Here is a 27,683-nt window from a genome sequence, read left to right on the forward strand (position 1 = left end):
ACTATAGCCAATCAGATTACCCTCAATCGTTTGGCTCTTTGTTGGGCTTTGTTTCTGATTCATGGAATTTGGCTTCCTCCGTTGTTAATTTTCATGTGCTTTCACACATTTCTCCTTATCTTCCTCTGATATAGTAGCGTACTTTTGTCTCCTTTTTTGCACGTAATAGAAGCAAGGATGAAGCGTGTTATTTGATCCCTTAGTTTTCATGATTTTTTTTATTTGGTTCCCGTCTCACATTTGCTATATATATATATATGGCAAATACGTGTGTAAGTTTTGGAGTTTCTTAATTTTTGAACGCTACCGTGGCAATATAAGCATTGTTTCTCTCGCTGGATTGTGCTATGAAATCACCTCATGGTTCCGTCGTCGACGTGATAGGCGTGCTATGTCATGTGGGTATGCTGTATCGATGCTTGCCCTCTGGCAACTTTGTATCAAAATTGGAGCAACCCGTCAAATATAACCTCAGAACAGAAGATCAACTGGAACACCCAAAATGCATATTAAATATGGATACAAAGTTTAATGATTAAAGCAAAATGATTCAAAATATAGAGGGCATATTAAGCAAATTCGTTCCCATATGAAAAACATAAAATTTCTTACAATACGAAAGGTCACACTATCACAATCACCATAAACACAGTAAGGCCCAAGAGCACGATATGTTTCTTTTCAATTATTGGATTGACATGACATCACTGAAAATTCAGAACCTCTAGATGAATGTCAGCAGTATGATTATCTTCGGAGTAAAGTGCTCCAAATCATATCAAATGCGAATGTTTACAAACAGCTACAAGTCTCCAGCCAAAGAGCTTTTCTGCATGCTCTCCAAGTCGTCCCTGTGAGCCTTGAGGTCACCCATCCATTCCACCTCACTGGGTAGTAGCTTTTGCTTAAGATTGATAAAATAGTTTAACGAAATCATGTTACAATAAAATCAGATTTTCCGAAGCTGGTAACATTGCAAGTATATCATGTTTACAGTCTTAAGAAATACCAAAACACCTATGACTTCCAGACTAATTACATCGGCAAAGTGGGGGAAAGGTTAATTAATCTAAAATTTCCAGACTTTGGGCTGGTGGCCGAGCTCACTTTTCTCCCTTTGGATTTTCCCTCTGTTCTCAATATTTGTCAGGTCATGTTCCCTATTTTCTGAAATGCCATGTCATGTAATTGTATCTAACCCATAAACAAGGCAGGTTCACATACAGCTAAGTTACAGTTACAGTATTACCATAATTATAGTTACAATATTACCATGATTTTAGTTTTTCAACCAAGTTAAATAACATTTCAAAAATAATTCACAATTCATAGTTAGTACTTAGATATAGTTATAGATCTTTCATCGCAAAACAAAAAATGGTTCTGGACTCCATATGTACCTGGATGATTCCCCACCTTTAAATTCTTGTCTCTATCCTTGTGGTACAGAAATAACTTTTGAAGTGATCTTCCCTTTTAATTCTTGTCTCTCTACCTGTGGTACAGAAATAATTGCTGAAGTGATCTTCCCTTAGAACTGTGTTGCATAAGACATCAATTTATAGTTCTATCTATTGCTGTTGGATAAATAATGTTGGATGAAAATGCACATTAAAGACCCCTTATTTTCCAATGAAATAAAACCAATGAACAGTTGAACACACAATCAACACAATATAACTTGATAGTGAGACATAGATAGACACAAGTTGTGACATCCCGAAAATCTATCAAAATTAAATCACGCGCTAAAACTTTTTTTTCTCTTCAAAATTAATTTTCGTCGTTGAGCTCAGAACATCTCTTCCGTCCGAGGCTCCTAATTTCTTTCGAAACCCTTCCCGGCGACTTTCGCCGTCCCGACACCTGAATTTGGTTGTCGTCCCATCTGCTTTTTCCCACCACGCACGACGCGCTACGTGTCGCCCGACAACGCGCGCGTGGCCGACCAGCCCGCGGTCGCCGCCGCGGATTTCGCTGGCGCGCGCACGATCTCTCTTCTCTCCCTCTCTTTCCCTTTCTCTTTATCTTTTCTTTTCTCTCTTTCTTTTCTTTTCTTTTTTCTGTTCTTTTCCCCTCCCTTTCCCCCTTCTCCTCCTCCCTCCTCTGCCACACTCCCCCGCGCGCCCCCCGAACGCCGCTCGCCGCCGCGCCCTGCCCAGCCCGCGCGTGCTCGACTCCCGGCCCCCGCCCGCACCTCGGCCTGCACCACTGCCACGCCCCGGTCCCGTCCGCACGCACGCACCCCTGCTCCCGGCCATCCACGCCCGCGCGCACGCACGCGGCGCACCGAGCCGCGCCACGCCGCGGCCGCCTGCCCAGCGTCGGCCCTGTTCCTCGCCCACGCTCACGCGCCGCGCGCCCCGCCTGCTTCCCGCGCGTGCACATGCACGCGCGCACACCCGAGCCGCCACGCCGCGACGCAGGCTCGCCGGCGCACGCGTCCACGCCGCCCAACCACGCGCTGCTCACCACACTGCCACGCTGAGCTAGCCGTGCCGCCCGGCACAGCGACGCCGCCTCGCCGCTAGCGCCGCTCGGCGACAAGCACAGTGTCCGCCCCCCACGTGCCACAGTACTCGGCGCGCCGCTCACTGCTGCCCGAGCGGTCTCATCACCCCTGTGCCGCCGCGGCGCCAATCGCCATTAATGGCGTCCGAGGAGCTCGCCAGCCGCCACCGCCGCACTCCACCCTCCACCGCCTTACTTCGCCCTTAAATAGGCTCCCAGTGCGGCTCACCCTCCCCACAACCTCACCCGCCGCCGCAGTCATCCCCACCCGCCGCCGCCGGCCCTCGTGAACCCGCCGCCTCGCTCCACCCTAGCTCGATCTAGTTAGGAGAATCGGATCTCCTCCTCCTCCTCTCCCACTTCTTCCCATCCCCGGCCGCCGCCGAGCTCCGGGCCGCCGGAATCGGCCGGCGCAGAGCCGTCCCCGCCCCTCCCCTGTTTCCCAGTCGGGAGGAAGGAGAAAAGGGCACTTGTGCCCTTGGCCCCCTCCCCTTCCCTCTATTTCCTAAAGAGTCCCTCTCCCTTTTCTAACCTTTTTGCAAAAGAACCCCTTCCCTTTATTCTATTTCAAAATAAACCCTTCCCTCATATAAACATAATCCTAAATAAACCCCCGACCTTTATAGAGTAGTCCAGATATTTCCAAAAATCATAATCAAGCTCCTGCCTTCTCGAGAATAATTACAAATAGGTCCCCGACTCGTTATTTAACCCTGAACCTTTATAAAACCTATCATTTTATGCGCCCAACAACCCCCGATCGATCCGAAACTTCACCACGTCATTTCTAGCATAGTTTTGGCCCTGCCATTAGTAAATCGCCCAACAATATTACTTCTATCTCCATATCTTAATTGTTTCCGATTCGAGCTCAATGATAAAGCTTGTATTTCTTTTTCTTGATTGTGTGCATGTTTGTATGCGTCGTACATCACCGTGTGAACGAGGGAGAACCCGTCGATGAGCAGTACTATGAGCAGGCGAATGAGGACCAGTTCCGCGACCCCGAACCCGAAGGACAGTGCTTCAACCAGGACCTCCCCGAAGGCTTTGAAGACGGCAAGTTCAATCCCGCCCTTTGATGCATGCTTTTGTCCTAGTTTTTATAAACACAACCTATTGGTCTGTTTTACAAAATTGCATATGACTTGCTTGCTGAAAACACGATTGGATAGCCACCCCTTGATTTGTTATAACCATTCCTTGACCACCTAGATTAATGTCTGAATGTGTTTGGACGTTAATCGCTGCTAGAGCGCTTAGGACCGTAAACACAATACAACTTGTTTTATAAAGAAAATGTGTGCGTGTGTGGGAAGGGAAAAATGTGTAATTTCAAAAGATGAGTTTAGACTGGATGGATGGCATTTCTGTGTGATTTGCCGATTGGTGCGCTCGTGCCTGTGTTGCAGAGCAAGAAAGGGAGATATCCATCTTGTCACCCCAAAGGACCGAGTTGGTGTGTCATTTCACCTAACTCACTATCGTGCAAACCGCTCGACCATTGAATGGGCAACGGCTTAGCATAAACCCCACTAGTTAGTTTGATAGCCATCAGGAGAGCTGAAAGCAACGGGTGATCAAGGAGAAGGGATTAGCTCTGTGTGACTTATGCCCCGGTTAAAACCTCTGTGATAGGTCAATGACCCCTTAGTGCATCCCGTGATGGCTAGTCTGGTCTAGCTAAGGTGGGTAATGGCTTTGTTGGGATCTGCACCGACACTAAGGTGATCGAGTTGCGGTACCCCGCTGGTGGGTAAAGTTGCACACCTCTGCAGAGTTAAAATCTATTCGAATAGCTGTGCCCACGGTACTGGGCGAGTTACGGTGTGGTCACATAACTAGTGTTTATTTTGGGATGGGTTGGCGTAGTTGTTTTGGAAAGATGTCCGGCAGTTGTGCTGTGTGCTACGGTGGATGAGGAGTCCGGTAGCAGCTTAAAACTTGGATCCTGTGTGGATCAACCCTTCGTGTTAATCGGTACAAGAGAAATGGTTTTGGAAATGCTTTCTTTCAAATGAACCCTTGCATAAAATATTGCTTTCCGCAAAAGTAAACCTTAACCTTATCCTTGAATTACCCTGTGCATTATATTCTATTTATTCCCCCTCCGTGGGTGTGGTTGGACTTGCTGAGTACGTTTGTACTCACCCCATTCTTAATTTTTACAGAGGAAGACCCAGACTTCGTTCCTGACGACGTCGAGTAGGGTACCGTCCTGCACCCAGCCTTGCCTGTGGATTAGGGTCATCCGCAGGAGATACCGCATGGCGCAAGACTCTGATGACCCCCTTTTTATAATTAATATCGTTGTGTGGGTGTGGGTTGTAATCCTCGCGATAGTGGTGCTTCTCTGCCCATTACCGCATAGAGTTGTATGGCGATGAACCATCTGATATAATAAATGTGTCATCAGCCTCCTGGGACTGATGTTTGTATCACATTTAAATCTTCTCTTATGAGGGGATGCTTCAGGTGGTATCAGAGCCGTAGGTTGGCCGTAGGACGTGACCGTAGGAGCGAAACCCATTTTCAGGCCCTTTCACACTAGGACTTTTCCTTCCTTAATCCTTCTTTCACACAAACACTCACCACTGGTTCTTGCCCTGTTCCAGATGGCTGACAATGGATGGATTAGCAGAATCTGCCATGCAGAGCCCGGCCTTCCCAAGTTACTGATACTTAGCCTGGAACGCATCGGAGTTGTGGACCCACCAGAGTACGTCTACCGGGAGAACGACTCCAAGGACACTCTTCGGTGCGACGTAATGGTTTTCGTGGGAAAAAGCACCCGCTACCCTGATGTGGATTCCTGATTCATCTCCACCACTGGATTCCGTTTTCCTGACACCTACCGGAAGGCCGCCCGTAAAGCCCTCCGACGTCTGCGAGTGATCTACAAGCATCATCTTCAGCAGACTCCTATGGGATTTTTCCCACCTACTGAAGGAAGAGGACGCACATGGATTGCCCGGATGAGAGGACTTGGAAGAGAAGAAGAAGATCTAGAAGATACGGTCTCCCACCTATCCATCTATCTCACCGGCCTGGATGAGCTCTACCACGAACAAGCAGCACAACTGAAGCAACAAGTCCACAGAGCAGAAAAGGCAACCCAAGAGCTGGATGAACAACGGACAAGAGCCGCACGCGCCAAGTATTCCCTAGCCGCTCTCCAAGCCCAAATGCAAGAATGTGAGGCAGAACTGGAAGAAAAACGGACAAGAGCCGCACGCGCCGAGAATTCCCTAGCCGCTCTCCAAGCCCGAATGCAAGAATACGAGGCTCGCAGAGGAATAGGTGGGTGGATTAAGGAAGAAGAAGAAGAACCCAAAGAAACCGATTGGGATATAGGCACTCAGACCGAAGAAGAAGAACCCGAAAAAACCCATTGGGATAGAGGTACTCAGACCGAAGATGACGTGATGGATCAGTGTCTTCCACTGAAGAAGCGCCCTATCCTGATCGAGGAAGAGTCCCCATGATAGGAGTAGCACCCCAAGCTAGAACATTTGCCCTAATAATCGTGTATCCATGAAGTCTGTATCCCACCATGTTGCAATAATAAATATCATCTACTCCCTTTGTGTACCCCCAAATAATTGTGCAAGTTTATTCACCCTATCTTTGTTTTCAGATGGCTGAGGAAGGATGGACCCAGGACAATTGCCAAGCTGCACCTGGCTTCCCCAGCCTGTTGATCAACGCCCTGGAAAGCCTTGGCGTTACGGAACGCCCAAGGTACTACAACAGAGAGTACGAGCACCATGGTACCTTTCGCTGTAGGGTGATCCTAGTCATCGCCAGAAGTGATCGCTATCCCGACATCCAGCCATGGCGAGTGACCACTACAGGATTTAGGCACCAAGACACATATCCCTTGGCCATCAGAAAGGCACTCCGTTACCTATGCCAGATTTTTGAAAGACACCTCGCCTCCACACCAATGAGGTTCTTTCCGCCGGCCATCAGAACCCCAGTCTGGGAGGCACGCATGAGAAGTCTGGAACGGCGCCGCCATGAAGAAGACCCCCTGTACCAAGTGGCTACTTACCTAGCCGCCTTGGATCAGCTCTTTGACGAGCAAGCCAACATCCTAAGGGAGCAGACCCATCGAGCCGAGCAAGCAGAACTCGCAGTAAGACTACAACAGATACGAGCAGCCCAAGCCGAGGCAAGAGCCGCAGCCGCGGTCAGCAATGAAGCAGTTGCTCAGGAGAGCCGCAAGCAAGCCCGAGATCGGCGTATGCAAGAATAGACTAGAAGTGGAACCCCAGTCCCGGCAATTGGGGAAGACCATGTTCTACTCAGGACACCCGTCATAGGATGGGGACCACTCGTGATAACCCCACAAGCCCCACCCGAGAACCCCGAAGGGTCTACTGCCGTCGGTGAAAGAGAAGCTGCTATGCAACCCCTGGAAAATGGGAACCTAGAGGACGGCGAGTTGTCTGTTCCCCTGGAAGCACGTTCCGCCCCAGAAGAAGGCTCGCCCCGCGAGTAGAGTGCCTGACGCCACCCTAGTGTTGTACCTCCCAGCCCCGCTGGCTTAAGTGTACCCTTAAGTGTGAACCTGTATCCGAACGTGTAGTATGCGTTTTAGTCTTGTCCTCGTGTTGTACCCTCCCTTGCAGTAATGAAGTTGATGTGCGTGTTGTTTGCTATGTTTGTGTGCTTGTTAGTTGAGTGCTTATCGACAGAAGGTAGATTCTGCCTTTTCGAAGATACGAATTAAACAACTTAAACATCACTTAATCCGAATCTCACAAAAACTCTACCGAATCTGCAGATGGCTTCCCAAAGCGTTACGAGGGTCTCCCGCATCCGGAACCCTACAGCCGCCGATGCAGGAGTACAGCCTAATGGGTAGAACCCTCCTCGAGAAGAACAGGAAGTGAGCCAGGACAGAGGAGAAAATCAAGTAGAAGGGCCACTACCACCACCACCGCCCCTCAGAGACCTGGTACAGATAATCCACAACCAGACCCTCATACTGGAAATACTGGCCAATGCCATTGTCAACAAGCGGCCACGAGAGCAAACCATGAACGACAAGCTGACGGCTTTTTTGAGGACCAAGCCGCCCACTTTTGCCGGATCCAGCAACCCCTTGGATGCAGACGACTGGCTTCGTGTGATCCAGAGGAAGCTCGAGCCGTTTGAATGCCAAGATCGGGACAAAGTTCTTCTGGCAGCACACCAACTCACCGGGACTGCCTTAGCCTGGTGGGAAAATTACTGTGCCGCTGCCGAAGACGCCTCCACCATCACATGGAAAGAGTTTGTGAAAGAATTCCGCCGATATCATATTCCCTCAGCTACCATGAAGCGCAAGGCGGATGAGTTCCGCGCACTACAACAAGGGAGTATGTCAGTAGAAGAGTACACCCATCAATTCATGGAGTTGGCCCGATATGCCCCAGAAGAAGTGAATGATGATGAGAAGAAACAGGACATGTTCAAGAAAGGATTGAAACCATAACTCCGGACCCTGCTTACCCCACAAATCTACCTGGACTTCAACACCCTGATGAACAAGGTGATACTTACAGAAAGGGCCAAAATTGAAGAAAGGAAGGATAACAAGCGCAAGTTTTTGGAAAGCAAGTCCCGCCAGCAGGATCGCTTCCAGAAACCCAGAAGCTTCAGCTATACTGCACCAAAATCCCAGGCCCCTATGCAGTATAGGACTCAATCTCAGGTGACAGGTCCACATGCCCCTAACACACAGTTTAGGAGCCAGAACACCGTGAATGCCCCGCAGAGCAATGCAAGCAAAGTCACCACCAACAACAGCAATGCTAGGGTTTGTTTCAACTACCGAGAGACAGGGCATTTCATTGCCAACTGCCCATATGCCAAGAACAAGCCTGCTACATCAGCCTTCTCCAATACAGTGAATGGACCAAGGCCAGTTCTGTCAGGTGCCAACCGAGTGCCCATCCGCAACAACAACACCAACAACAACAGTCAGCAGATGAGGCAGCCCCAGCAGTCATTTGGACGAGCCCACGTCAACCACATCAACGCACAGGAGGCTCAAGGAGCTCAGGGCGTAGTGCTCAGTAAGTACCTAGTCAGCTCAACTCTTGCAACGGTATTATTTGATTCTGGAGCATCACACTCATTCATATCCTCGAGTTTTGTGGAAAAGCACAATATACCTACAGTACTACTAAAAACACCCCTATTAACCCGGACGCCTGGAGGTGACATCAAGTGTCAATTAGGTTGTCTACGGGTAAGGATCAATTTAAGTGGGGTAGAATTTTTAGCAGACTTAGTAGTACTTAAGTCTAAGGGAATAGACGTGATCCTTGAAATGGACTGGTTAAGCCGACACAATGGTCTCATAGGTTGTACTGACAAGGTGGTACACCTAACAAACCCGGAAGGAGTACGAGTGACCTGCCATACCCGGGTAAGTGGATCAGACCCAATGGTGTTTAGCATGAAAGCCAAGCCCTTGGAAGAGGTCCCAGTAGTAAATAAGTACCCAGATGTTTTTCCGGAAGAACTTCATGGGATGCTACCAGATAGGGATATAGAGTTTGTTATCGACCTTGTCCCTAGAACCGCCCCTATAGCCAAGAGACCCTATAGGATGGCAGCCTCCGAATTGGCGGAATTAAAGAAGCAACTGGAAGAATTACAACAAATTGGCTTCATCAGACCAAGCTCGTCGCCTTGGGGAGCCCCAGTCCTATTCGTCAAAAAGAAGGACGGAAGTATGAGGTTGTGTGTAGATTACCGGGCACTGAACGAAGTTACCATCAAGAATAAGTACCCCCTTCCCAGGATTGATGACCTTTTCGATCAATTAAAAGGAGCCAAGTACTTCTCCAAAATTGATCTAAGGTCAGGATATTTTCAGCTTAAGATCAGAGAAAGCGATATTCCAAAGACAGCTTTTGTCACCCGCTACGGACAGTTTGAGTTTACCGTAATGTCTTTTGGACTCACCAATGCACCTGCATATTTTATGAACCTCATGAACAAAGTGTTTATGGACGAGTTAGATAAGTTTGTCGTAGTCTTTATTGACGACATACTTATTTACTCCAAGAGTATTCAGGAACATGAGCAACATCTGCGAGTAGTACTGGAAAAATTGTGAGTACACAGGCTATATGCCAAATTCAGTAAATGTGAATTCTGGTTGGAGAAAGTAGCTTTCCTTGAACATATTCTGACCGCGGAAGGAGTAGCAGTGGACCCCGAGAAGGTCGAAGCAGTTTCCAACTGGCAGCAACCGACCAATGTTAATGAAATCAGAAGTTTTCTTGGATTAGCTGGGTACTATCGGAGATTCATTGAAGGATTTTCCAAAATAGCCCGGCCCATGACAGAGCTGCTCAAGAAGGAGAAGAAATTCACCTGGACAGAGTCATGCGAGAGAAGTTTTCAAGAATTGAAGAATAGGTTGACGACCGCCCCAGTGTTGACCCTACCGGATATTCATCGGGATTTTGTCATCTATTGTGATGCATCCCGACAAGAATTGGGTTGTGTACTCATGCAAGACGGGAAAGTCGTTGCATATGCTTCCCGCCAACTCAGGCCTCATGAGCAGAACTACCCAACCCATGATTTGGAATTGGCAGCCATAGTGCATGCCCTTAAGATTTGGAGACATTATTTGATTGGGAATAAGTGTGAGATTTACACCGACCACAAGAGTTTGAAGTATATCTTCACCTAGCCAGATTTGAATTCAAGGCAAAGAAGATGGTTGGAATTGGTTAAGGATTATAATTTGGAAATCCATTACCACCCCGGCAAAGCAAATGTAGTGGCCGATGCCTTAAGCCGGAAATCCTATGAACCCAAGGATGATCATCTGCGAGAGGAAATGGCACGATTGAATGTGCACATTGTCCCTCGAAGCTCCAGCCACGTGCTGAACATTCAATCCACACTAGAGGACAGGATCAGAAAGGCCCAAGGTTCGGACAAGGATTTAATGAAGATCCGCAAACATACTGGAGAAAACAAGGCACCGGATTTTAGAGTGGATAATGAGGGAACCTTATGGTATAAAGATAGAATTTGTGTGCCCCGGAAAGGAGACTTCCGACAAATAATTATGGACGAGGCTCATAACTCGGCATATTCCATTCACCCAGGATCCACCAAGATGTATATGGACTTAAGACAAAAATATTGGTGGAATGGAATGAAGGCGGATATTGCATAGTTTGTTGCCTGTTGTGACACTTGTCAAAGGATCAAGACCGAACACCAGAAGCCAATATAGCTGTTGCAACCCCTACCCATCCCGGTTTGGAAATGGGATGAGATAGGAATGGACTTTGTAGTGGGTTTGCCCAAAACACAGAAATGACACGACTCCATATGGGTGATAGTGGACCGACTCACTAAATCGGCCCATTTCATACCCGTACGGACAAATTACGGTGGAGAAAAGCTAGCAAAGCTTTATGTGGAAAACATAGTAAAGTTGCACAGTGTACCTAGCAGGATTGTTTCAGATAGAGGGACCCAGTTTACCTCTAGGTTTTGGAAAAGTTTGCATAAAGCCATGGGCACCAAGTTGGATTTTAGCTCCGCCTATCACCCGCAAACGGATGGCCCGACAGAAAGGGTGAATCAGATCATGGAGGATATGTTGAGAGCATGTGTCCTTACCTATGGCAAGGACTGGGAGCAGAGTTTACCCTATGCGGAATTTTCATACAACAACGGTTATCAAGCGAGTTTAGGCATGTCACCGTTTGAAGCTCTTTATGGCAGAAAATGCAGAACCCCCCCCTGATGTGGTCAGAAATTGGGGAACGGGCCCTAGTCGGACCCGCACTCATAAAGGAAGCAGAAGAAAGAGTTGCCGAGATTAGAGAAAAACTGAAAGCAGCCCAGTCTCGACAGAAGAGCTACGCGGACAAGAAAAGACGGGAAATAAGTTTCAACCCAGGAGATTTCGTCTATCTCAAGGTTTCACCCATTCGAGGAACCCGGAGGTTTCAGGTACAAGGAAAGTTGGCCCCTCGGTACATTGGACCGTACCGAGTTCTGAAGAAAGTCGGAGGAGTAGCGTACCGTCTGGAGCTACCGGAAGAAATGTCGGATATACACCCGGTGTTTCATGTCTCGCAATTAAGAAGGTGTTTGAGGGTACCCGAGGTAGAACACATGCCAATAGAAGCGATAGATATGCAGCCAGACCTGCGATATCAGGAGATACCGGTTAAGATTCTGGACACAATCACTAGGAGGACAAGAAACTTCAAGGTACGGATTTGCAGAGTTCAGTGGAGCAGACACGGAATAGAAAAGCTACGTGGGAACGCGAAGACGTTCTGAAGAAGGAGTTTCCCCACCTGTTTAGGAGCCAGCCGAATCTCGAGGACGAGATTCATTTTAAGTGGGGTAGGTTTGTGACATCCCGAAAATCTATCAAAATTAAATCACGCGCTAAAACTTTTTTTTCTCTTCAAAATTAATTTTCGTCGTTGAGCTCAGAACATCTCTTCCGTCCGAGGCTCCTAATTTCTTTCGAAACCCTTCTCGGCGACTTTCGCCATCCCGACACCTGAATTTGGTTGTCGTCCCATCTGCTTTTTCCCACCCCACGCGACGCCCTACGTGTCGCCCGACAACGCGCGCGTGGCCGACCAGCCCGTGGTCGCCGCCGCGGATTTCGCTGGCGCGCGCACGATCTCTCTTCTCTCCCTCTCTTTCCCTTTCTCTTTCTCTTTTCTTTTCTCTCTTTCTTTTCTTTTCTTTTTTCTGTTCTTTTTCCCTCCCTTTCCCCCTTCTCCTTCCCCTCCTCTGCCCCACTCCCGCGCGCGCGCCCCGAACGCCGCTCGCCGCCGCGCCCTGCCCAGCCCGCGCGCGCTCGGCTCTGGGCCCCCGCCCGCACCTCGGCCTGCACCACTGCCACGGCCTGCTCCCATCCGCACGCACGCACCCCTGCTCCCGGCCATCCACGCCCACGCGCACTCACGCGGCGCACTGAGCCACGCCACGCCGCGGCCGCCTGCCCAGTGCCGGCCCTGTTCCTCGCCCACGCTCATGTGCCGCGCGCCCCGCCTACTTCCCGCGTGTGCGCACGCACGCGCGCACGCCCGAGCCGCCACGCCGCGGCGCACCGGGTCACGCACGCTGCGACGCAGGCTCGCCCGCGCACGCGTCCACGCCGCCCAACATTGCGCATCCACCCACCGCCTTCCCATCCACGCGCCCCATGCGCTGCTCGCCACACTACCACGCTGAGCTCGCCGCGCCGCCCGGCACAGCGACGCCGCTAGCGCCGCTCGGCGACAAGCACAGTGTCCGCCCCCCACGTGCCACAGTACTCGGCGCGCCGCTCGCCGCTACCCGAGCGGTCTCATCACCCCTGTGCCACCGCAAATCATGTTGCCGCGGCGCCAATCGCCATTAATGGCGCCCGTGGAGCTCGCCGGCCGCCACCGCCGCACTCCACCCTCCACCGCCTTACTTCGCCCTTAAATAGGCTCCCAGTGCGGCTCACCCTCCCCACAACCTCTCCCGCCGGACCTAGCTCTCCTCCCTAGCCCGCAGCGCCGCCACCGCAGTCATCCCCACCCGCCGCCGCCGGCCCTCGTGAACCCGCCACCTCGCTTCACCCTAGCTCGAGCTAGGTAGGGGAATCGGATCTCCTCCTCCTCCTCTCCCTCTTCTTCCCATCCCCGGCCGCCGCCGAGCTCCGGGCCGCCGGAATCGGCCAGCGCAGAGCCGTCCCCGCCCCTCCCCTGTTTCCCGGTCAGGAGGAAGGAGAAAAGGGCACTTTTGCCCTTGGCCCCCTCCCCTTCCCTCTATTTCCTAAAGAGTCCCTCCCCCTTTTCTAACCTTTTTGCAAAAGAACCCCTTCCCTTTATTCTATTTCAAAATAAACCCTTCCCTCATATAAACATAATCCTAAATAAACCCTCGACCTTTCTAGAGTAGTCCAGATATTTCAAAAAATCATAATCAAGCCCCTGCCTTCTCGAGAATAATTACAAATAGGTCCCCGACTCAATATTTAACCCCTGAACCTTTATAAAACCTATCATTTTATGCGCCCAACAACCCCCGATCGATCCAAAACTTCACCACGTCATTTCTAGCATAGTTTTGGCCTTGCCATTAGGAAATCGCCCAACAATATTACATCTATCTCCATATCTTAATTGTTTCCGATTCGAGCTCAACGATAAAGATTTTATTTCTTTTTCTTGAGTGTGTGCATGTTTGTATGCGTCGTAGATCACGGTGTGAACGAGGGAGAACCCGTCGACGAGCAGTACTGTGAGCAGGTGAACGAGGACCAGTTCCGCGACCCCGAACCCGAAGGACAGTGCTTCGACCAAGACCTCCCCGAAGGCTTTGAAGACGGCAAGTTCAATCCCGCCCTTTGATGCATGCTTTTGTCCTAGTTTTTATAAACACAACCTATTGGCCTGTTTTTACAAAATTGCATATGACTTGCTTGCTGAAAACACGGTTGGATAGCCACCCCTTGATTTGTTATAAACATTCCTTGACCACCTAGATTAATGTCTGAATGTGTTTGGACGTTAATCGCTGCTAGAGCGCTTAGGACCGTAAACACAATACAATTTGTTTTATAAAGAAAATGTGTGCGTGTGTGGGAAGGGAAAAATGTGTAATTTTGAAAGATGAGTTTAGACGGGATGGATGTCATTTCTGTGTGATTTGCCGATTGGTGTGCTCGTGCCTGTGTGGCAGAGCAAGGAAGGGAGATATCCATCTTGTCACCCCTAAGGACCGAGTTGGTGTGTCATCTCACCTAACTCACTATCGTGCAAACCACTCGACCGTTGAATGGGCAACGACTTAGCATAAACCCCACTAGTTAGTCTGATAGCCATCAGGAGAGCTGAGAGCAACGGGTGATCAAGAAGAAGAGATTAGCTCTGTGTGACTTATGCCCCGGTTAAAACCTCTGTGATAGGTCAATGACCCCTTGGTGCATCCCGTGATGGCTAGTCAGGTCTAGCTAAGGTGGGTAATGGCTTTGTTGGGATCTGCACCGACACTAAGGTGATCGAGTAGCAGCTTAAAACTTGGATCCTGTGTGGATCAACCCTTCGTGTTAATCGGTACAAGAGAAATGGTTTTGGAAATGCTTTCTTTCAAATGAACCCTTGCATAAAATATTGCTTTCCGCAAAAGTAAACCTTAACCTTATCCTTGAATTACCCTGTGCATTATATTCTGTTTATTCCCCCTCCGTGGGTGTGGTTGGACTTGCTGAGTACGTTTGTACTCACCCCATTCTTAATTTTTACAGAGGAAGACCCAGACTTTGTTCCTGACGACGTCGAGTAGGGTACCGTCCTGCACCCAGCCTTGCCTGTGGATTAGGGTCACCCGCAGGAGATACCGCATGGCGCAAGACTCTGATGACCCCCTTTTTATAATTAATATCGTTGTGTGGGTGTGGGTTGTAATCCTCGCGATAGTGGCGCTTCTCTGCCCATTACCGCGTAGAGTTGTACGGCGATGAATCATCTGATGTAATAAATGTGTCATCAGCCTCCTGGGACTGATGTTTGTATCACATTTAAGTCTTCTCTTATGAGGGGACGCTTCACAAGTACTCTTTTTCCTCCAGATTAGACATACAGCTTAAAATCTTACAGCAGTAACTATTGGCTAACAGAATGTCTGATCATCTAGATATTCGAATTGCATGATCTGGCTGGAAATACATCACTGAATCCAGCTTACCAGACTACAATTGTGTGCACTTGTTTGAATATGCAACAATGCGGTGTTTGAATACGCAACAATGCGGACCAGGATAAACAATGCAAAGATATTTCATGCTGACTTGTTTGAATGATAGCTGGTTTTTAGCAATTTTAATTTTGAGTTCTAGTACAGGCACGAGTTTTATTGGTTTGAGAAAAATAAAACACTTACTCAGTTACCAATTCAATGTATCTGTCTTTTTTTCCATTCAGCTGTCATGTAGACATAACCAGTTCACATTAATGCATGAATTCAGTATCTCAGGAAAAAAATACGTTTATGAATGAATAAAAACACACATTAGAGGAATCAGGTTAACAATATAGACAGGCTGAAGTTAACAGCTCTTTTTACCAACTGGTTAACAGCTCCTTTTACCAACTGGTCATCCAATAAGATCATTTAAACAAATAAAAAAATAGAAGCTCATTTGGCTGCAAATTAGTTTTAAAGTTGAACACAAGCACATCAATCATACAAACCACATTCACAGTATAGATAAAGCTCACAATTCAGTTGAGTGGGACCTACTTTGAGTGGCTTTCTGTCAACTAACTTGCTATGTTTTCCAACAAGTCAACTAATCTAGCTGAGTGACTATAATCTAAAAAAAAGGTATGGTTCAAGCAAAGAGTACTACTGTAGATGAGATCAATTCACATATTATGGAGCTAGTAGCACCAAATATTTCCTGAAAAATAAATAGAAAGCAGTACAAATTAGATTATTAAACTTGGTTACATCTAATGAGAATGAAATAAACCACATCAACTGGCTCAAAATGTTCTATTGAAAGCAGTACAAAATATTTTTTCATGTGACAAAATTTAACTGCATCAGAATGTCAAATACCACATAACCCTCTTTCAAATAGTTTTTCATGTGATGCGGCTAAGATATTTCTAAACACATTGAGGAAATATTTTCCAATCTGCATTTCCAGCAAATGCCAAAATATCAAACGTAGAGTTCTGCCTCAGTGCTCAGCATCCTATATTCCTATGCCCGTGCATTGCCAAGGGTGAAACAAATTTCCTCCATAAGCATCAATCTTCATCATATGAAATGTAGCAACTCAGGCATACAAATTACCTTTATAAATATCAATCTTCAAGTATATATATATATATATATATATATATATATATATATATATATATATATATATATATATATATTCTCCCAGTGCTAGTATCATAAAAGTATAAATCAAAACTGGCACGTTGTGTAACCCTTGTTCACTGCAGTAGAGTATCAGAAAACCTAATCTACCATATAGAGAATAAATTTGCCATTTTACCATGTACCAATAAATGTCCATATATGTTAAGATTATATTATATGAACAGACATTACATAAATTTGAACACAATTTGAATTATTTATTACATGGAAGCACTGGTTTCTTATAGTAAGTAAATTCACTTGAGAACTTTTAAAGTTCAGAAATTATGGTAAATAATTAAATATAAACAGAACCAACAAGTAACTCGACTAATCCAAACTTACATATTGTGGTCCAGCAGCTTGAAAGTGTTTAGCAATGTGATAAATGCTGAACTCAACCAATAAAAATTTCTAGTGTTATGTTAGTCTCCAACCCCTGATATTTAAGGGTGATTCATCATTTAAATGGAGCAATGCTAGACGACTCACCTTAGTCTATTAAATGGAGAAGGGATGGAATGCCTCGGCAGCCTGATCATCCATCAGACCAAATCGGGGAGGCAAACACAAAACTTTTCTGTACAAAATATGCCTAAAGATGAGATTACAAGGTTATCTAAACACCAGGCCAAGATTACGCCATTCCAGCTTGTCTCCTGTTAATTGTAGATAACATGTTAAAAGGAAAATAACTATCATATGAAATTAAAAAATGAATTGCGAAGGTTCACTTCAGAACCACTGAAGTATAAGCTTGGTGACATAAATCAGCAAGGTCAAAGATGGACCAGATTTTACCTATTATCTATAGCTTTTAATAATTGTTGAAAGGATATATAGCTGATCTGATCAGTAAGAACTCATCAAGTCTTAGCCTCCTCGGGTCCATTGTCCTTCAGCCTGAAAGATATGAGAGGCATCACTCCATGAAATATATAGGTATGACAAATATTTCTTAATGACCACACCAAATGAAAATATCTGTTTTGAAGCTATATAGTAATTAAATGTGAAAGGTGAGCCCACAGTGGCCCCATTTTTCAGATTTTCATATAACTCTATGTCCACACAAGAAATTGTCAAGATTAATTAATAAATAGAAACTTCTGATAACAAAAATGACCTAAGAGCAACATGAACTTACAATATATGATTAACTGCATTAGATTCATATATTTCACAGCTACGTGTGGTAGATTGAAATAAGACAAATATTTTTAGCCAGCTGAATCGCAATATTTGTTAATCGGAAATTCACAACTTAAGATAGTGGCCCCAAACCTAGCACTCGTGGTTGAGCTAATAAGGGCCTAGAATATTGAAGGGCAAAGGCACGTCAACAAATCAGATAGTACAGTCAATAAACATAAGATGAACTTCATCATATAGAAATTCTTGTCATTAAATCAAAATTACCTAAATGCAGAAGTTTGTGCCGCTAACAATACAAGGAGGCCACGCCCATCCAGTTTTTCCTGTATAAATCTGTGACCAGAGGTGAAGACGTGAGCCATCCCTCAAAATCAAACATAACGGAACATGCAAAGTAGAGGAGGAGTCAACGGGATGGGCCATCTCCAATTTCTATCAAGGGCAGATGGCGGCATGATAACTGCACGATTACACACAACATCATCAGAAGGTTAAAAAGTTAGGATCAGAGCACGTCTCGGCGTTCAGCAGGAAAGAAATCGGGGAGGAAGAAATAGATTACGAAGCGGAGGCTTACCCCAGTTCCTGTAGTGCCGTGCCGCCTTCCTGGCCTCCGACGCCGAGCTCTGCGTCGCCGCATCCGCCGGCCTATATATTCACATTATGATGAATCCACCAAATGGGAGAATTGCTGTTACTTGCAACTGATAGCATGTGTTCGTCAAAACGTCATGAATGTACTCCATGACCTGAAGCATATGACATTGGTACATATATACCCATACGCATGTACTAAATGGCCTGAAGCATATGACATTGTTACATATATACTCATTCACAATGACCTCATGATCGAACTAAAACCTGAATGCAAAGGAGGCGTGTTCAAGATATGCTTACGCACTGGAAATTTGGGATTCGTAATGCAACGTGCCGCAGCCACACGCTAGCAATCGGCAGGTTCCACTTCCTCGCTTCCCTAATTGACAGGTTTGAAGTTCTAATTGATAGTAAATCAATTAAAAAAATATGCAGATTGGCCACCGACGACGCTGCATGAGGATGCTAACCTGTGGCGATGCTGCATGAGGAGTCGAGGAGATCGTCAGGCTGAAGGAGACGCTGCGAGTCGATTAGATCGTCCGCCGGCGAGGCTGCAAGAGACGGCATTGCGCCAGTGACGCTGCAACAGACGGCGGCCATGAGCTGCGCGGAGCAGCCTGCCAACGCCGCCGGTCGCCCGAGATCACCGTGGACAAAAACCTTAACCAGGGCTCCAGCAGCGGCTCCCGTGCGGCGACATCCACGTCATCGTCCCCGATTAGGCCTCGGCGAGGCGGACCTCCGAGTGCCGCGTCCGCCAGCCACGTTGTGGCGGCACGCCGGGGCCAGGCCGTTCGGCCGAGGAACTGAGGTCCTTGCGACCGGCCTTGGCGAGCCGGACCTCCGAGTCCGAGCGCCACGGCCGATGGCCCCTCTTCTACCGCCAGTGATGGGGAGGCCATCGCGGACGCCGAAGCCTCGCCGGAGGAGGCCGCGCAGCGATACGCCGAGAAGGGGGCCCTGCTCGCCACCGGTCCTCCCCACCGCCCGGATCCGCGGACCCCGCACCGCCCGGAGAAGGGGAGGGGGTAGGGGAGGGGCGCCCCTCTTCTACCGCCGGTGATGGGGAGGCCGTCGCGGACGTCGAAGCCTCACCGGAGGAGGCCGCGCAGTGATACGCCGAGAAGGGGGCCCTGCTCGCCGCAGGTCCTCCCCCGCCGCCTGGATCCGCGAACCCCGCACCGCCCGGACCAGGAGAGGGGCGGCGCGGAGCAGAGGAGCGGCCTCGCCATGGGCTGCCGCGCGCCGCGTCTCCGCCGCACCATGGCCGCCGCCGCCGCCTCGCCATCGCCTCCGCGCAAGGGACCGAGCAGGGGAGGGAGGAGGGGTGTGCGGTGGGGAAGGAGGAGCGAGGAGGGCCGGCGCAGCGAGGCAGGGTGGCAGGGAGAAGGGAAAGGAAGGGGTGCAACGCCGCGGGTGGGAGGGGAGGGATCAAAGGAAGAGCTCGACGCTGCAATCACGGAAGGCAAGAATTGAAGCTCCTCCAATAGCATCGCGGGTACGCAGGGGGTGGGTAGAGAACCCCGTGGTGAAAAAAAAAACAGCGGAGGGGGGCGCGACGCTGCGACTCAACGGGGATGCGCGACGATTTTGTCCTGCCATCCTCCCCTGTCAAACTTTTGGCCTTACACGTGGGCCTCAAAGAGGTGATTTGTGAGGTGGGTATAGGGGCTAAACTTGGTGAGGAATGTTTCAATTGTCATGGATCCTTATAGTATAGATTCACAAATGAAAACTCACAAATTACAAAGTTAGTGACCATCTAAATATCTGACCATCAATATTATTTTGATATTTGCTTTAAACAACATACTATATTGTATATGGGTTCGATATATAGTATCAATCCTAGAATATATAGGACGACTAGACTACGACTAGGGCCGACTAGGCTCGACTAATCGAGCTGATCAACGACTAATTGCGACTAATCATCTTATCAGTAGACTTATGACTAGGTTCGATAATACGATTTGAAAACATTGCTCTCTCTAGATCTCGATCTTGATCCAAGAAAGCGGGACCAACGGTTGGATGTTGATGACGTGTCCCACTGAATGTGTGATGTCACATTGGACATGTCAAGAAGTGTGTTGACGCGAAAATTTCCCGGCCGGATGGGATCGGAAGTCCTCGCACTCCATGTACGCTAGGGCCAAGGAGATATGCTTCGCTCCGACGTATCGAATCCAACAGCCACGTGTGTGGTGCGCTAGACATGACAATCAATTTGATCTGCAATTGAAAAGGAGAGTAGACGTTAGATGCAAAAGACTATCGGCTAGCTAGCCGATATTGATGACACAAGCAATCGGCTATTGTGCATCCGATCAAGAAAAACGAGCTACTCTTAAAGCAACATAGCTCGTGAGCAACATTTAGATCCGAGTCGAAATCGGCCTGCGTGATCAGGTCACGGGAAATAACCCATCAAGATAGATCTAAGCTGGATAACTTGTGACAAAAAATTAAAACAGACTAGATTAAAAGATTAACCTAGCAAGATCTAGACAAATGTCGATAATTTGTGATAAAAGCAACAACAAGCTACATTAATGGATTAATTAACCTAACAAATTGATAACTTTTATCAATAAATTGATGAACAAACTAAACCCCACCGGACGGATCTATCTTGCTCGATAACTTTGAGCGCTATAGATAGAGGAAAAAGCGATGCGCCGTCAACCTAGATCTATTTACGCAACTCGACTCAGAACATACCAACAAACGATGAACGTGCTTGCTGAGAAGAACTCGTAAAAAGAAAAAAACTACTGGAACTAGGGCGACCTGCGAGAAAAGTAGATGTGTTGAACCTAAAGGTATTGTTTGGATGTGGTTGATCAAAGTTTACAAATATCGGAGGTCTGTTATTTATAGCCTAAACCTAGACCCCTTGCCAATACGACCAGATTACAATCTTGAGAATCAAGAAACAAACTTGCCTAACACAAACGATACAAAGTCTAAAAGATAATTTGCCGACATAGCCTCACCAGCTCCTTAGCTTCATCGGCTGCGACGGCCATCTCTGGCCCAAAGACTCAATATGCCTCTATTATTTCTTTGCTCCTAACGTTGGCCCATTCTCATCGGCTCCCTATCCATCAGAATGACACGTGCCAAAACACGGTGTCAACATGTGGTTATTCTGCACCTGGCGCTAGAAATACCCTCGCCTCCTTTCTCATAAACATCCTTAGCCCGAGCTTTCTCCTCAACATCAAGAGATGCTATTAGGTTTTCAACTGATATTTCATGTCTCTTGTGTTCAGATCAGTGGCGAAGTTTCTTCATGAGGAGGACAACTTTGCAATTATGCATCTTGCCACAAACTTATAAGGACACTTCACGAGTTCGAGTTCCTTGACAAGAACTTGTACCTCATGAGCCTGCCCTACCACGGAATGGTTGTTCACCATCCTGAAGTCATGAAAGCTCTCTATAGTATACAGTTCACAACCCGCATCAGTTGCATATGCATCCCACAGCTCTTTTGCATCTATTATGTGCATGTACACATCAACCAGACAATCAACAAGAATACTTATAACGTAGCCCACGAAGAGATGTTGGCATCCATGAGTTTCTGCCTCTTCTTAGGAGAATGTTCACCTACTGAAATACCAAGTCTCGCTTCACATGCATGCCGCACAGTAAACCAAAGATGAATCTTGACGTGCCATCTCTTAAAGTGTACACCAGAAAACTTGTCTGGCCTCAATGCATCAGCAAATCCAACCATTATAAAATCAACAGACAACCTACAATAAGATTTTTGGATTGTTGAATAATTAGGCAATTACATGATTAAATTTTGAAATAAATAAATTATGAACATGACAAGATCTAGTATGAACAATTCTATCATACTAACAGCAAAATACAATATGATCATGATCTTAGAAAATATGATTAAAAACTGGATTGAACGACAGTGCACATACTGTGTCTTTACCTTTGGGAAGACGAATGACGATGACCGAACGAAGACGGTCCTATGAACGGAGTGCAGCAGACAGTGTTGCAGATGACGATTCGCCGCAATGCCTGACTTGGACGAAGGACGAGCCGTGATGAAGATCTTTGAGCAGTTGTGCTGGGCGCTTCCCAAAAACCTTATTCGCCATCTCCCGGTGCAGGATCACAAGAGCGAAAGGTTGCAGAGACCTGCTCTCCCGTCCGCCGGTGCACACCGGCGTTCGGGATGAAGTAGACTACGAAGGCAACGTAGCAGCGAGAAGAGGCAAAATCCTAGCTCGAGTTGATATGTTCTCTGGTTGCAACCTATGGGTTAGATATATAGAAGAGCCACACGGTCTCCTCAATTTCCACTAGCAATGTGGGATTAAAGATTTGCACCACATGGACCTTTGAGATTTAGTCGGGAATAATACTCAATGGGCCAAGCTCAAATTTTAACAAAAATTTTGCCAAAGATAAGGAGCACGAGTTCGACGTGTGTGTGGTGGTGGTGGGGGGGGGGGGGGGGGGGCAAGCGAACAGAGACGGCCTGTGCTCCAAGAGGGGTACCAGCGGTGGCACCAGCCTGCGGGGTGCTGCCGAGGAGGGGCAGGGGAAGGAAGAAGATGATTGAGAAACGGATTTTTACAGCTATTTTTTGGCTAATAGTTTATTACATTATGAGCTCAAATATTTGGGTTGGATTGGTGTGTGGTGGTGGTAGTTTGGAGTGGAGTGAGGTCATATAATTTCTCTCATGAGAATGGAGTGGTGTGGGTATAGTTTGGTTTCAACCCATTCACAGGGTGAATTATACGGTGGCAAATGGACTATTCCATCCATTCAACCAAACAACGAATAGAATCATTTCATCCCTCCAACCAAACACAGAACATAGAATTCTCTCATCACTAAAATCTGAAATGGAACCTTCTATCCTATCTCAGCTTTTCAACCAAACGCTATCTAGAGCAACGCCCCATTTGCTGTCTTAAAAAATGTTGGGTTTTCTTAAGAGAAAAATGTTCTTTTTTGCAGGTACTTTAAAAAAATTGTTGAAATTAATACATGCAAACACGCAGAAGAACAAGAAAAATATTATGAGTTATCACGCATCCACACATGAAAAAAAAAATCAGATAACGGAAAGTCTCAAAAGGAAAAGAAAACTGACGCCTATCATCTTTTCTCAAAAAAGTGAAAAAAGAAACGGCCTAAAAGTTCCCCGACACTCCCTAGAACAGCAACGGAAAACATGTGCCGGCTGAAATTTCCTTTGAAAAGCAATCGGTTTTACGACCCCAAGGCAGGTCGCTGGAGATTCATGCTCTGGCTTGCCAGCAGGCCAAAATTAAATAATTGCACTCAGCCATTAGTTGAAGGGTTAAAACGGGCTCGTTCCTGGTCCAATAATCAGTTATACTAACTAATTCTGTGGAACGGTAATTCATTTTCAAATTCTAAAGCAATTCTTTTTTGGCACAAAAATACTAAAGGTATTGTTTAAAGTAAATCGTCGCCATCTTGTCTTGTGACCTATTTAGAACATCACCGACACCGACGTAGGTAAAAAAAAAGTAGACCCCGTGTCTACGTCTGGACTCTGGACTTTGTTTTTTTTAAAAAAAATGTGTGCTAATTCACTCTATTCGTTGTGCTGTGGCTGGTGGCTGGTACTGATTTATTGTGAGAGAAAAATATTGATGGCTGGCTGGTGGTTGCTGGCTGGTGCTGGTTTGGTGTGAGAGAAAAATACTATTAGCTGAATGCACCGAACAGAGTGATTAACTATAGTTAAGACTCGTCATATGTTTTCCCTTTTCTTTCCCCCGCGGACGGTGGTTTTCTCCTGGCTGCCGTAAACGGCGTCATGGGTGTTCACACCTGCCGTGCCACGAGGGATCAGAGAAATGCCGCAACGTGACATGTGGCAATATATATGCGCCATACTATTTTCGTTTCAAAAAATAAGTGATTCTATCATTCAAAATTTGTTCAAAAAACAAATTATTTATTCTATTTAGAAAGTCTATGTGTACATGCAAAAATCAATTAGTGTCAAATATAAATAATAAATAAGGAGAATATACATGGTCATTTTACTTTTTTCTTAATTTATTCTAAAATTTTTATGACGGTTTATTTTTTTGGCAGAGGGAGTATATTAATAATTAATTAATTGAACACGCCCCATCGATTTAAACCGAGCAGACCTTCAACACGAACCCACCCCCGCTATAGCTACTTCTCTCCTCCCGGCTGCCACCGCCATGGCGTCGCGAGCGCCGGTCATGGAGCTCGACTTCCTCGGCCTCCGTCCCGCCGCCACCACCGCCGACGACCACGACAACCACCGCCATGGCAGCACCGGCAGCGCCGCCTCCTCTTCCATCCGAGGTCCCCATCCTGTGCTTAATTTCTTCTTCCCTCGTCGGAACCGAGAGCAGCTGGCGATTATTGAATTAGCTAGCTAGCTGTAAAGAAGCGTGGTGGGTTGTTGACATGGGCGCGTCCGGATATCGACGCAGGCATGAAGACGAGCGCGATAGCGAGCATCGGAGCGCGGCGGCTGCGCCGCGTCATCGGCGGCGGCGAGGCGCCGCCGCCGGCTCCGATGACGCTCTTCTACAACGGCGCCGTGGCCACCTTCGATGGCGTCTCCCAGGACAAGGCAGGCCATTGATCGACTAGCTCGCTCTCGTTTCAGTAGCTCGTCGTGGTCACAGACTGAAATCCAACGAGGTTTCCTTACGCTCTTTTCGCAGGCTGAAGCGATAATGAAGATGGCAATGGAGGTTACTGCCTCCAATGGGGGCCGCGTCGTCCGTGGCGATGCATTTGCTGGAAATTTAGCCAAAGGTAAGTTGCTTCGAACTAAGTTTTTTTTTCTTTTTCTTTTGAAATTAATTAAAGCCTGCAAGCTAGATAATTGTTACCAGCAACAGAGGGGAAAAACATGTTCAAGGATTTCTCCTGATTTCTCGTAGCTTATTGATGATTGTCTTTCCCTCTCAAATGGTAGATAATTCGTTCTTGTTTTAATTTGCAGACATGCCACTCACAAGAACCAAATCGCTGCAGCAGTTCCTGCAGAAGCGGAAAGAGAGGTGAGCATACATAGCATCTTACGATTCCCTACTTATTACGATTTTTTTTGTTTTGCAAACATACCTAGGGTTTTGTTTGACTTCACAAATCAAACTTGCATCAGCTAATTTATCGCGCAAGTGATTCGGTCAGCCAGGTAGAAGTAGGAGCGTATGCCAACTTAGACTAGTATAAACCGATGTGTTTTGCATTTCGATGACAGAGAATGAAAGAAAGGAGCAGCAGGTGCCCACTCTCCCTTTTCTGAACTTTCTGAATATTCCACCGATGACTTGTGTATGCAGAAAAGTGGGGAACAGTAGGTGAAAAACAGGCAGGAATAGAAAGTGATTGTTTGGATCCTTGGCTGCTAGGTGGTCGTTTGTGGTAGCTAGACTAATTTCTATCATTTATGAATCTACCTCGAAAATTCTGAATGCATCATCACATGCCATATATTCACCGAATTTCATGCATATCACAAGCTCTATCCCAAAGCAACCATATACCTACAAGTCCAATCGTTGCATTTACAATAAACAGGAAAGCTTCCGTTTTAACACAACACATAGTGTGTTCTTTTTATCTATTTGATTTACATTTCTATGTATACATCTTGAGAGGAGCGAGCTAATCATCAATGGAGTCTAGATAAACTAGACACAAGACAACTAACACCTCATTCACTCATCACAAAAGACAAGAGATATTTTGATAATTTTACACACAGCATTGATTTGCGTGCTCGGTCTTAGAATTGTATTTATTTTGGGACGGAGGGAGTATATATCTTGAGAGGAGCTTGCTAATCACCAACGGAGTCTAGATAAACTAGTCACACGCAACCAAACTAACTAAAAGAGAAGATGCGTGCCATCACTTGCTAGCACCAACGACGACGATGGCAGCACAAATAATCGATGGCAGAAACCGTGTGGGTCCTTTATTTGATCTGCACCAGCATGAACGAAATCTTCTCGGTCAGTTTGGAGGCAGCTCGATCGCTCGCTCGATCAAAGCCCACGTTTTGGTCGTGACGGACAGCGATGTATAGCTCATGGCCCAACACCTACCGAATCAAAGACGGCAACTGATGAGCTCCCTCCTCCGACTGTTGTTCAAAAAGCAGCATCTCTGCTCCTGATCACATCCATGATCTCGTCTGATTTCGTTGGTTTATTTGGTCCAGAAAAGCAGAAAGTAGTAGCCACACCACACATGCATGCATGCCAGTTTTGTAAGTTTTTTTTACTAGCATGTGGCATGTTTTTTCTTCTATCTTAATTTTCAGGATCGATAAATTTTGACCAAACTTTGTAGCTTCAAAGTCACTTGTGGTCTGTTCAGTTTTAAACGTGTGGTGTGGCGGTGAATTAAACGTGCAGGCTGAGGGCGACGCGTCCGTACCTGCAGGCGGGGTCTGGAGCGACCGGACGCGTTGCTGCGGCGGCGACCAAGTCGTTTCGTGTGAAGGAGGAAGCAGCTTAATTAGTTAGTCGTCGATCAGGCCTACTTGGAGTTGGATAATTCCGTTCGATCAGCTACTAATTCAAGGATTCTTTGGTGATTGTAGTGGTGACACGCTTGTATCTATCTACAAATAAAAAAGTCCCAGTACAGGGCTATATAAGTCGCCTGAGATTGGTGTAATTATATTCATTCATAATTAGAGGTAAGGGTTAACCACTTAACTCTAGATTTGATAGTAGGCATGTGCATGCTTGATGTATTCATTTTTTTAATCAGGGCGCTGATTATACTGTGTGCGCGCGTGTGCTTGTGTGTGTGACATCCTTTGTGTCGTGTATGCACTTGCTTGATAGTGATAATTATGCAGCTGATTGTAAAGAATAGCTAAGCTGGATTTGCTTTAGTTTTTCTTCTCCCTGGCCTTTCGCGTGGAGACCCCATTTCAGTTCATGGCTTACTTCATTTAGCGAATTCTAACTCAGTACCGTGACAGCGAGGCCACAGAAACAAGCAGAAACTGTCCACGGAACGTTGCTGCAAGCGTTGACCGGAAGGGGAATCTGAGGAATGTTGAGTACCCTCTCCTGGCTGTGACGAGTGAATTGTCAACCGTGTGGTGTGATCGTGTGCTTGGTCTTTGATTGCAGGTACACGGGCGTCGAGTGTCGACGGAGAGCTGTCGTGGAGGTGCTGTGGCCGATGGACCGTGCGGTGGACGGCGGTGAAGGGCAGCCGGGACCGAAGCTCGGGCCGGCGGCAGCTGTGGCGTCCACTCCTGGATCGAGGGTGCAAGCACCGGTGGATGGCGGGTTTCTTGGTTTGCGCCACAAAACCAAGTTGGCGGACGGCGGTTGAAGACGTCAAGTCGTGGAGGCACGGGCGTCGGTCTCGGGACTGGCGGAGGAACGGGCGTCGACGGCGTCTACGGCATCACTACGGGCGAGGAGGTGACGGGCGTCGGGCGGCGTCTAGGGCCGTCAGAAGGC

At 47.2% G+C, this 27,683-nt stretch overlaps 1 protein-coding gene and 1 long non-coding RNA gene across 6 annotated transcripts; one reads left to right on the top strand and one right to left on the bottom strand.

The window, feature by feature from the left end:
• Nucleotides 1-672: 672 nt before the first annotated feature.
• Nucleotides 673-19,425, bottom strand: LOC120640784. Of its 5 annotated transcripts, XR_005661992.1 has the most exons (10): nucleotides 18,642-19,425; nucleotides 18,476-18,550; nucleotides 18,149-18,372; nucleotides 17,836-18,031; nucleotides 17,218-17,319; nucleotides 16,909-17,075; nucleotides 16,762-16,807; nucleotides 15,424-15,943; nucleotides 1,401-1,495; nucleotides 673-904 (listed from the first exon to the last, which is right to left on the bottom strand). It is a non-coding gene; the product is annotated as an uncharacterized LOC120640784 (long non-coding RNA). The 5 variants fall into 5 exon arrangements; XR_005661989.1 differs by having other exon boundaries at nucleotides 18,149-18,550; XR_005661991.1 differs by lacking the exon at nucleotides 18,642-19,425 and having other exon boundaries at nucleotides 15,913-15,943; nucleotides 18,149-18,631.
• Nucleotides 19,426-24,349: 4,924 nt separating this feature from the next.
• LOC120640785 (protein TIFY 9-like) lies at nucleotides 24,350-27,107 on the top strand. The gene is made up of 5 exons (XM_039916703.1): nucleotides 24,350-24,537; nucleotides 24,669-24,811; nucleotides 24,906-24,999; nucleotides 25,190-25,247; nucleotides 26,613-27,107. Exons 1-5 carry the CDS (start codon nucleotides 24,411-24,413, stop codon nucleotides 26,713-26,715), a joined length of 525 nt encoding a protein of 174 aa, XP_039772637.1. The 5' UTR covers nucleotides 24,350-24,410; the 3' UTR covers nucleotides 26,716-27,107.
• Nucleotides 27,108-27,683: the final 576 nt, after the last annotated feature.

This window comes from Panicum virgatum, chromosome 7K (assembly GCF_016808335.1).
Source record: "Panicum virgatum strain AP13 chromosome 7K, P.virgatum_v5, whole genome shotgun sequence".
Lineage (NCBI taxonomy): Eukaryota > Viridiplantae > Streptophyta > Magnoliopsida > Poales > Poaceae > Panicum > Panicum virgatum.